General features: G+C 45.7%; 1 protein-coding gene across 1 annotated transcript; it reads right to left on the bottom strand.

Moving 5' to 3' along the window:
* Positions 1-10277: 10277 nt before the first annotated feature.
* LOC130927376 (trace amine-associated receptor 13c-like) lies at positions 10278-11478 on the bottom strand. Its single transcript, XM_057853168.1, has 2 exons — positions 11306-11478; positions 10278-11133 (listed from the first exon to the last, which is right to left on the bottom strand). Exons 1-2 carry the CDS (start codon positions 11476-11478, stop codon positions 10329-10331), a joined length of 978 nt encoding a protein of 325 aa, XP_057709151.1. The 3' UTR covers positions 10278-10328.
* Positions 11479-12006: the final 528 nt, after the last annotated feature.

Below are 12006 nucleotides of genomic sequence, written 5' to 3'. Positions count from 1 at the left end.
AAGTAGACGAAGATCTGCTTGTTGCCGTCGACGAAGGGGTTGGTGTAGGACCATGGTGTTTCAGTGAAAGTTATGAGATTGAAATATTATATAAAATAAAACACGTAAAAGCTGATTGTTTTTAAATATGGACGCAGAAATGTCTAAAATAAAATCTCGATACAAAATCCAACACGGCCGCCGTAGTAAAACAATGAGGTTTTTACGTTGAATTTCTTGTGAATAAATGCTTAAATCCCTGAATTCTTTATAGATATGGACGTAAAACAGTCTCGATTCTTAGTTAAAAGCAAAGCAAACAGGCAGTTTTTGTCTAAGTATGAAGTTAGTCCGTTAGCTTTGTTAGGATAAGGGGGCTGCTACAATGGCTTTTTCCGTTCAAAGTTCTTGTGAATAAATGCTTAAATCACTAAATTCTTTATAGATATGGACGCAAAACAGTCTCGATTCTCGGTTAAAAGCAAAACAAACAGGCAGTTTTTGTCTAAGAATGTGTTAGGGCCTCGGCCCCTCCCTCCTGAGCCCTGGCCCACCTTTGGCAGGTGTGAGTGTTTTTATTGATTGCAGGTTGGACGCCAGACAGGTGGAGCGGCCACAGCTGCTGGCAATGCCATTAAGCCATCTTCATAAGCCAGTGGACGCCACCACCTCGTCGCCCGATCAACTAGTCTGTTTACCACGTCAGTTGCATCTCGCGTACTTGTTTATTTATCTGATCCCCGGCTGACGACGTTTATCTTCTCGCCCCAGGTCCTGATTTTGCGCGCCCCTGTCGGATTCCACGCCTGCCTTCCTTCCAAGCTTCCACGCCCCACGTCGGCTCAGCTACCCCGTGCAGAGCGACCTACACCCGCCAACTTATTGCTTGTGCTCGCTAATAAACTAACACTCGCCACAACCCCTGTCTGCATTTGGATCCACTCTCGTCACACACCCTAACAGTTTGATTGGGCCACGATGGATCCCACAGACAACCCCGCCGGCTCGCCCACGTCACTCTGAGACCACCACCAAGCCATAGAATTCCTCTTCAATAAGGTAACATACATTTCCCAATCACTCAAGGCTATACAAGCAGAACTCGCACCACTTCCTCAGACACGGTTAGCCCCATGTCACACCGCCGCTCCTCCGAGCCACATGCCCGCAACTACCCCGGCGTCATCGCCTACGAGCCACAAACCTCCCGTCCCTGCACCCTCTTCTTACGATGGAAACCTTGGTGCGTGTCGGGCTTTCTTAGTCCGATGCAGCCTGGTTTTTGAACAGCAGCCGTCCAGGTATCAGGGAGATAAGCAAAAATCGCCTACCTCATCGGCTGCCTCCGTGGAATCGCTCTGGATTGGGCGTCCTCCGTATGGAAGCAGGGTTCCGCCGTGTGTGCCTCGTACTTCCGCTTTACCAAAGAGATGCACAAGATATTCGACCACCCCGTCCGCGGCAAGGAGGCCGCCAGTCGTCTCATGTCCACTCGACAGGGAACACGCCACTGCTGGTGACGCCAAGTCGGTGCAGTTGAGGCGCACAAGGCTGACCCAGGAGGAGCGTTCACGTTGGTATGCAGATCGCTTATGTATATATTGTGGGAAAAGTAGGCATTTTCGACACAGCTGCCCTGTGCGTCCAAACTCGCCAGTAGAAGGGGGACTACTGGTGAGCCACATGTCACACAGTTCTTCACGCCGGCTGCAGATCACCGCAGTCTCCTGGAAGGGCCAGTCGCGTACCATCACTGCTCTTGTGGCTTGTGGGTCAGACGAGAATTTTATTGACCGTGACCTGGTAACACAACTAGGCCTGGAGACACGTCCACTCCCCGTGCTTTAAAAAAAAAAAACACTGTACTAGATGGCAACCTTCTTTTCCATGTCAACCAGCAAACAGAACCCATCAAACAACTCCTGTCTAGCAACAACCAAGAGGTGACCTCCTTTTTTGTCTTTGTATGTCCTCGCACACCCTTGGTCCTTGGGTTACCATGGCTCAGACCACACAATCCCTCCATAGACTGGACCCACCCCAAGTTGACTACCTGGAGCCAATTCTGCCACACCATTTGCCTGAAATCTGCTTTGGTGCCTGCATGTCCGGTCCAGGACTTGGTGCAGCCATCCTTGTCCAAAGACCCCGAATGCTATCACGACCTCGGACAGGTCTTTAGCGAGGACAACGCCATGCGCCTCCTCCACACCGCCCTTACGACTGTGCCATAGACCTCCTTCCTGGCGCTGCGCTTCCCAAGGGGCGGTTGTTCCACATCTCGCCACCAGAGAGGGAGGCGATGGAGAAATACATCACGGAGTCCCTAGCCAACGGCACAATCCGTCCATCCTCTTTCCCAGTCGGCGCAGGGTTCTTCTTTGTGGGCAAGAAGGACGGCGGCCTGAGACCCTGTATTGACTTCAGAGGACTTAACGCTACCACCGTCAAGAATAAATACCCTCTTCCGCTCATTGTCCGCGTTCACCCCCCTCCATAGTGCCACCATTTTCACTAAGCTAGACCAGCGTAGTGCATATCACCTGGTCTGTGTCCGGGAGGGAGATGAATGGACCGCCTTCAATACAGCACTGGGACATTATGAATACTTGGTCATGCCGTTTGGGCTCACAAACGCCCCATCGGTGTTACAGAACCTGGTTAATCATGTCCTAGGGGACAAGATTAACCGGTTTGTGGTCGTGTACCTGGACGACATACTGGTGTCCTCACGCCCCCCCAGAGAGCATGAGAACCACATCCGTCAGGTCCTACAACGATTACTCGAGAACAGGCTGTTCGTGAAGGCTGAAAAATGTCAGTTCCATGTCCCAGAAACTGCATTTCTGGGCTACATTGTGGGCAAAGGGAAGCTGCGGATGGACCCAGCCAAGTTAACAGCGGTACTGGACTGGCCTCGCCCCACCGATAGAAAACAGCTCCAGCATTTTATTGGTTTTGCCAACTTCTACCGGAGGTTTATCCGAAACTACAGCCGGATCGTAGTCCCCCTTACTGCCCTCACCTCCACTGCCACAACATTTCGCTGGTCGGACTCCGCCGACTCCGCCTTCAATACCTCAAGAGGCGTTTTACTACTGCTCCGGTGCTCGTCCATCCCGACCAGTCTCTTTAGTTCATCGTGGAGGTCGATGGCTCCGAGATAGGAGTGGGTGCAGTGCTATCCTAACGTCGGCCAGCTGATGGCAAGGTGCACCCGTGTGCCTTTTTCTCCCGCAGATTGTCCCCCTCTGAACGCAATTACAGCATCGGGGACAGGGAACTCCTGGCAGTTAAGCTGGTCTTGGAGGAATGGCGCCACCACCTCGAGGGAGCACTACAGCCCTTCACTGTGCTAACGGACCACAAGAACTTGGAATACCTCAAGTCAGCCTGAAGACTAAATCTCCGACAAGCCAGGTGTGCCATGTTTTTCTGCCGGTTTAATTTCACCATGTCTTACATCCTAGGTTCCAAGAACATCAAGCCCGACGCACTGTCCCGCCAGTTTCAAGTCACCGAACCGCGGGGGAACCCACGCCCATCCTTCCGCCGACCTGCTTCCTTGCCTCCATTGAATGGGAAATTGAAAGCAAAGTGAAGGGAGCCCACCGTATGTATCCAGACCCTCGAGAGGGTCCTCAAACTGACCTTTTTGTCCCGGCATCGCTCCGTTCCCAGGTCCTGGAGTGGGTTCACTCTTCCCGGTTGTTCTGCCACCCCGGCATACGGAGGACGCTGGCTGTGCTGCGCCAGCAGTTCTGGTGGCCTACAATACCAGAGGACACCAGATCCTATGTCCTGGCTTGTACGGTATGTGCTCGCAGCAAAACCACCACCAAGCCCAGCTCTGGACTCCTCTGCCCATTACCCATCCCGAGCCATCCTTGGTCCCACATAGCCCTGGACTTCGTCACCGGTCTGCCTCCTTCCAAGGGAAACACCGTTATACTCACCGTAGTGGATAGGTTCTCCAAAGCCGCTCATTTCATCCCCCTACGCAAGCTACCAACAGCCACAGAAACCACGACCCTGCTCACCACACATGTATTCCGTTTACATGGCATCTCGGTAGACATCGTCTCTGACAGGGGACCCTAATTCACCTAACAGGTCTGGAAGGCCTTCTGCGCGGCCCTGGGCGTTGGCGTAAGCCTCTCCTCTGGTTACCCACGCGGACCAATAGCCAGTATGAGCGAACAAACCAACAGCTCAAAGCAGCCCTCCGTTGCACCACCCAAGATCACCCAAACACCTGGAGCGATCAACTGCCTTGGATCGAATACGCGCACAACATCCTGCCGAATGCTTCATCAGGTATGTCTCCCTACCTGTGCACCCTTGGTTACCAGCCCCCGTTGTTCCCTTCACAGGAACGCGACATTGCCGTTCCGTCTGTCCAAGCCCACATCACTCGTTGCTCCAGGGTCTGGGAGAAAGCGCGCTCCGCACTCCTCCGTGCATCCGAGAAATTCCGCACTCAGGCTGAACGCTGCCGCAGGCCTGCACCCATCTACACCGTTGGTCAAAAGGTGTGGCTCTCCTCAAAGACCCCACTGTCAGTTAAGCTCTCCCCCCGGTTCGTTGGCCCCTTTGAAATCACCAAGGTGGTGAATCCTAACGCCGTGCGCTTCAAGCTCCCTGCCCATTTCAGAGTCCACCCTACCTTCAATGTCTCCCAAGTCAAGCCGGTTTCCACGAGTCCTTTGGCACCCCCTGTTCCGCCGCCTCTATCTGTCGATGGGGGTCCTGCCTACCGTGTGGAGCGGCTTCTTGATGTCCGCCGCCGAGGCCGTGGGCTCCAGTACCTCGTGGACTGAGAGGGCTCTGGCCCGGAAAGCGGTCCCGGATCCCGGCCTGGTGGGTGTTGTCCCGGGAGCTCATCCGGGATTTCCACCACGCCCATCCCAGTCGTCCTCGTCGGGCGCTGGGGGGGTCCTGTTAGGGCCTCGGCCCCTCCCTCCTGAGCCCTGGCCAGCCTTGGGCAGGTGTGAGTGTTTTTATTGATTGCAGGTTGGACGCCAGACGGGTGGAGCGGCCATAGCTGCTGGCAATGCCAATTAGCCATCTTCATAGGCCAGTGGACACCACCACCTCGTCGCCCGATCAACTAGTCTGTTTACCACGTCAGTTGCATCTCGCGTACTTGTTTATTTATCTATTCCCCGGCTCACGATGTTTATCTTCTCGCCTGATTTTGCGCGCCCCTGCTGGACTCCACGCCTGCCTTCCTTCCGAGCTTCCACGCCCCACGTCGGCTCAGCTACCCAGTGCAGAGCGACCTACACCGACCAACTTATTGCTTGTGCCCGCTAATAAACTAATACTCGCCACAACCCCTGTCTGCATTTGGATCCACTCTCGTCGCACACCCTAACAGTTTGGTTGGGCCACGATGGATCCCGCAGATTACCCCGCCGGCTCGCCCACGTCACTCTGAGACCACCACCAAGCCATAGAATTCCTCTTCAATAAGGTAACGGACATTTCCCAATCACTACAGGCCATACTAGCAGAATGAAGCTAGTCCGTTAGCTTTGTTATCGTAAGGGGGCTGCTACAATGCCTTTTTCCATTCAAAGTTCTTGTGAATAAATGCTTTAATCACTAAATTCTTTATAGATAGGGAAGCAAAACAGTCTCGATTCTTGGTTAAAAGCAAAATAAACGGGCAGTTTTTGTCTAAGAATGAAGCTAGTCCTTTAGCTTTGTTATGATAAGGGGGGCTGCTACAATTGCATTTTCTGTTCAAAGTTCTTGTGAATAAATGCTTAAATCCCTGAAATCTTGATAAATCTGGACGTAAAACATTCTCGATTAAAAGCAAAAGAAACCGTGCAAGAAGCATTTTCTTCCAGTAAAAACGGCGAATGTGCTGCTCGTCTTTTAACTTCACTGTGGCGCTTAAATCCCTATTTTTTTTGTAGATATGGACATAAAACATCTTGGCACTTGGTTAAAAGCATAAACCGGGCATTTATTTTACATAAATTTGTCGAAGAATGACGCCAATGGCTCCCATTGATTTTTTTTTTCACGACGTTTCAAAATGCATGCATTGTACGAAAAATATCATAATAACCTTGAATCCTCGAACAAATCACTCCTGATGCAATCCTTGTTGTTAGTATGCCGTTCAGATTTCATACATTTTGAAGGTAATTTCACTGTTCAGTTCAAAAGTTTGTGTGAGAGTCATTCCCATCGACTTCTAATAAATGAAGTTGACTCACACAGCCCCCTACGGGCCCGGCATTGCGCGGACAATACCTCATGTGACTCGCCAAGTATCTTGTAGTCTGTGCTTCATGGCTCATACTCGTTTAATTTAAGGACATATCGATACACAAAACTACTAAATAAAACACAGCTGAATACACTCGGAATACGCTGTTACTGTGGACAAATTAAAAATAGTTTGGGGGCTTAAAGCGCGATGAATCTGCTATGGCAGCATATAGACATATTGTTCTATCAAACACAACAGTTGTTTTGGCTTAAAATACAGTAGTTTCTTTTAAAGAGGAGTGCAAGAGCAGAAACTGCTTTTTCAGTCTTCTCTGTGTTTTCCGCCATATATATACATGGCGTATTATTACGAAATATTTTTAATTTGTCCATTTTACCCTCAAAACCCCCGTTTACAGACATCACGCAACCGCTTTTGTTTCAACCCAGCCATAAAACAAAGGTAATTAATTATATTTATTGTTCAAAATGTCTGTCGTCTTTAGGTTAGAATCATTGATGTCTCATATTTCGTTTAAAAAATAAATAAATAAATAAAAAAAGCAACTTAAAAATATTATTCACTCACATATTTTAAACTTTTAAACAAATTATGTCACATAAAAAAATTGCGTCCGTAAAAAAGTCACGGATATCTACCTCATAACTATCACTTAATTGTATTTTTTTGTGTTACTGTCGCATTTTCTCCGATATGTTAGATGATAAATAATCAATCCAAACTATAAAATTTTTTAAAAAATTTTAAAAAAACGTTTAAAAGGGTCAATATATGAAAAAGAAAATCTCGACCACTCCTTTATTAGTGACGGGAAAAGTCGTTCACCTGAGGAAACGAATCAATTCCGGTTCGTTCAGTAAAAAAATTCGTTCAAACAAATCGTTCAACGAATCATTCGCCCTCCTCATCCCCCCCACCCACAACCGCCCAAATGAATCGTTCGGTCAGTGAACGGGAAGTGACGTTGCCAAACGAATCACCAAAAGACCGCTTAGCATATATAACTGAACAGGAAGGCTTGGTCCCTCCCCCTCTTGCACAGTACACCGGCTTTTCATTGGCCGCTCTCTTCGTAGATTCAGAAGTGAGTGACAGAATGTGTTTTTCTTTCTTTTTTTTTAACTGCCTCGTCTCTGCAGCCCAGCCGCTGCAGCAATGAGAATTTCCGCGTCTATCATATTTCTATGGGATCAAAGCCACGGCTTGTGTTTGCTTCACTTTGATATAGGAAACGGTTAAACATTTCCCCTTTTTTTAAGCACAAACTTTTTCAATCACGCTAAATTACGTGTACGCTCCCTTCCGTATTCGTAGTTTAAATGCGTGTTTACGTGAGCTGGCTGCTCGTGAAAGCCATTTGATATACCACCAAATCATTTCGGCTGACGAACAAATAAATGTGGAATTTAAACAAACTGTCTTCGGCTATTTTTTCCGGTTGAGTGAGATTTATTGCACACAAATAAGAAAATATAAAAAATATTAATAAATAATCAATTTATTATGTATATTAATAAATATTAAATCAGCGTTATAAATAAAATGTATTATTATTATTATTATTTGGCTTCTCTGACACGAAAATAAATAAATAAAACAACACTCGAAAAAATATTACCTAAAAATCGTGTTGAAATGTCATTTTTGCACTGGTATTAATATATAAATAATCCCATCAACTCCACGCAGTCATCCCCTCCCGATCTCAGATCACCAAATGCTGACGAAAAGAGAATCGTTTGCTCTTTACAATGTAACCGTTCCACTCTCATTGGTATGTTAAGAAAATGGAGACATACATGTATATATACATCCTACGTCCCCGCGTTTAATTTTTGGACGCTTTAGTCGCACAGGATGGACTGATGGACTCAACGTTAATTAATTTGCGCCCCAACCCGACAAACTGTGACACGGAAAAAAAAAAAACTCGGAAAAATATGTCATGAAACTACCGTTTCATAGCAAATCAGTATTATGGTGATCATACTAAATAATCATTTTCCATGGGCACAGATTACATAAATTTCGCTGCCATGAAGTCCAGCTAGTCTCTTCACAGCTTTCTCGCCCGCCCCCGCGAAGTATTCCTAGCTCAGCCTTATCGCCTTGTAGCTACTGGCGAAAATTTTAACGTACTGTAAAGTGGATACAATGTCGTCATATGTAGTCTCGAGTCTGTTGATAAAAGAACAGTAAACTTTGCTCACTGTGTTTATGTGGTGATTTTTGTGCATTTGAGTAGCATATGATAGGCTCAACATGAAAGAATATGTGATAAAGCCCTTTCCTTTCAGTCCTTAGCTCGTTCACTGCCGCAGCGCTGCTGCGTGACTGCTGGTGTAGGCGCACTATAAATTAGCGTAGCCATCGAGCAAAACGAATGATCTAAGCATTCTCGGTAGGACGGAGAGTCAGTGAACGGGAAGTGACATAACTCAGTCTTGCCCCCTGCCTGCACGCTGGCTGCTTATTGGCCACACGTGGAAGTGAGTGACAGACGCCCTGATTCTGTTTCCGCTCCCTCCCCTGCCCGCGATGAAGCTGGCGTCTGATTGGTCGTGTGCTATGTCAGTAGACGCTGCCGCTTGCTCAACGCCCTCCCACGCAGATAACAAGGCAAGCCCCAACTTCATAGAACGAATCAGTGCAGAAGATGATTAGTTCGGTCTCGTTCACCCAAACAATTCGTTCAAAAAGAACGAATCGTTCACGACCGATACAACACTATCTTTTATGTCTGCGATTTCTGCATCGCGACCCTTGTTATATTACCATGTTTCACCCATAAAATCCCCCAAAAATCCAGCTGTGGCCATTCACAGCTGTGTCTTGACACTCAGTGATACATGCTACATGGAGTTTTTGGGTCGAAACAAGCTAAGTACGCGATAATATCTCGTTAAAAGTCATGGTGTCTGTAATTCTGCTCTCGCGTGCTTTCACCTCCAGATAGGGTTTTGCTGTTTAAAAAACTTTTTTTTTAAAAATAAAAATGCCCTCCTGTTAAAATTTTTTCTTCCCCCAGAAAATGGAGATTTTAAGCTTTCCAATGATGTATCACACATGCATATCGAATAATTTTGAAAGCTGGCTAAATTGGGGGTCTCAGAGCGGAACTTCAAGTCATCTTCAAATCAGAGTGTTTCCGCCATAATGACAAAATCCTCCTCATCACACTCCTCCCCGACATCTTCACTCCTTTTCTAGTCTCCATCTCTTTGTCCCTCGTATCCATCTTGGTTCCCAGAGCGTTTAGTCATTCTGCACACTGACTGTGACTACGAACTCTCTACCTTCTGATCTTTTTGATATAACCTCTTTCTCACTTTTCACATTAAGACTGTTTAAATGATCATATCCATTTTGATCCTCTGTTGTTTTGTGTTATGATTTATTTCCTGCTATTTTGATCTAATCTGACTTTTATTCTGTGTTTTTGTTTACTTTATTTGTATCTCCCGCATATTCAGCTGTGAAGTGTCCTTGAGTGTAAATATTACCAATTATTATATATATATATATATATATTTTTTTTTTTTTTTTTTTTTTTTAATTATTAAAAGTTATTGTGTTATTTATATATATTTTTTTTTACGATAATGAAAGACTGTCTAAATTAGTAGAATGTTAGTGAAAACTAAATTCATAAAATTAAAATGAATAAAAATAAATACACACTGGTTGCAGAACTAACACTTGCCACAAAATGGATTATACATCTAGTGCCGTCAATGGCAGCCAGTGAGTTCAATGAGTGCACTGTAATGGTTCATTAAAAAAAAAAATCATAATTCGTGCATGAGAGTATGAAATTATCAAAAATAGTCATTCACATTGTGAAGAGCTAATGACGTTATCTTGAGTATGTATGCATGAAATAGTGTATTCAGTTGAAAATGAAAGACCGGGGTCAGGTATACACTTTATTTTCATACTGCAATCACTAACACACATAAAGCTCATAACAGTAACACAGTAGCAAAATCACAGAAATACACGGTACATTGTTCTTCAAATTCAGTGAATCTGTGGCTCTCTTCAGACAAAACATTAATAGAAACGCTGGAAGAAGAAGAAAACACATTTAAGTGAGAGTTTACATCACTTTAACCTCACGGGAGCCAGGCCGTAGTATGCGCAGAGTGACAATAAGTTGAACAGCTCTTCTAAACCAGGGGAAGAAAAAAGCGTATAGCAAGGGGTTCACACACGAGTTGAAAAAAAATAAATGAAGAACAAAAATCTTGTGCTGAGACATTTTTTTGCTGTTATTAACGAAAGAATCAATAAAGTATGGACAGAAACACGCGAGGAAGACGAGAACGAGAACCCCAAGAGTCCTGGCTGCCTTTAACTCGGATTTCTTCACACCCGTCTGTGCTGTACCACGTTTGACATGGAAGCGCACAGCTCGTGCTTGAGACAGAGCGACCACAAACACTCTCGAGTATAAGGTAACGATGATGCTGAGAGGGAGGATGAACGACAAAATCACATCAATAATCCCACTGTCAATGTCAACACTTATAACACACTCCCCATAGCAAGAGTTGAGCTTTCCCGGATGCGTCAGGTTGTCGTTGAAAATGATGCAACAGCAGAGAAGAGATGACAACCAACAGAGACAAACACAAAGTTGAATTCTTTTCACAGTGATTCTTACGTTATAGCGCAAAGGATCACAGATGGCCACGTAACGATCGGCCGATATCAACACCACGTTTCCCACTGAGGCAGCCGTCACTAAGACCATTATTAGCATGAACAGAACACACACAATATCACCGAGCAACCAGCAGGATGCGGTACTGTAGATCTGTGCCGGTATCATCAGGAGACCTACAATGGCATCAGCGATGGCAAGTGAGAGGAGGAGGAGGTTGGTGGGAGTGTGGAGCTGCCTTCATACCAAAAGAGAAAATGACATTATGAAACACAAGACATGATCGCACCTGGACGAAAAAGATTAAACATACGTTAACATTGATGTCACAGTTACAAACAACCGCACTTAATCGAGAAACAAGCAACATGTGTGAAATGGAGCTGCGAGCCTGGAGAAAGAACATGTGCCTGAAATGGGAGATTGCTACGATGACGATCAGGTTGAGCAGCACAGTGATGATGCTGATAAAGGGCAGCACGAAAGTCCCAAAAACACCCCCCGAAAAGCTCAATGAGGACTTCTTGCAGGACAGGTTGGCTAGTTGTGGAAAGCAGAGCTCTGATAGGTTCACGCTCTCCATCGAGAAGCTGCCCAAGTTCCAAGGGCTGCCTAATTTATTGCCTTTAGGACCGCCTCCAAGCATATCTGATTTGATTAAAGTATGATGTCATGACTATTGCTTGCATAAGCAATATTGTTAATTTTACATCGTATTAACTAGTATTGCACCAATTCTTTGGATCCCGATACCAACACCCGGCTGTGTGGTATCCAGAGGTTGCGCTAGACTTTTTCGTTGTCTGTCATTTTGACTGACAGGGTCATAAAAATCCGGTCATAATCTATTTTTACCCGTCACTTAAATTTTTTAAATGACTATATATTGATGCAGTCACTATATGTATATACACAATAATACAATAATACTTTATAATCAGGGGTGCACATAATTTTTTTGCCCAGGTTCTCAGAGGAGGACCTGGAGATGTGACTTGGTCCTCATTGAGCTTGAGAGCTGACCCGCCTGATGCGATAAAATTATGAAAAGCTTTACTTAGAGCCAATTACCTTTGATTAATTATATTAACAATTAATGCTCGGTTAACAT

This window comes from Corythoichthys intestinalis, chromosome 12 (assembly GCF_030265065.1).
Source record: "Corythoichthys intestinalis isolate RoL2023-P3 chromosome 12, ASM3026506v1, whole genome shotgun sequence".
Taxonomy (NCBI): Eukaryota; Metazoa; Chordata; class Actinopteri; order Syngnathiformes; family Syngnathidae; genus Corythoichthys; species Corythoichthys intestinalis.
Note: the sequence above shows the minus strand (reverse complement) of the source record. Positions and strands in the feature narration are given on the sequence as shown.

Bases quoted from the DNA above. Each gene is read 5' to 3' on its own strand.
- LOC130927376 (XM_057853168.1), bottom strand. From the start codon at position 11,478: ATGGAGAGCGTGAACCTATCAGAGCTCTGCTTTCCACAACTAGCCAAC. The intron at 11,134-11,305 runs GCACATGTTCTT...TTTGGTATGAAG, and splicing joins GTAGCAATCTCCCATTTCAG to GCAGCTCCACACTCCCACCA.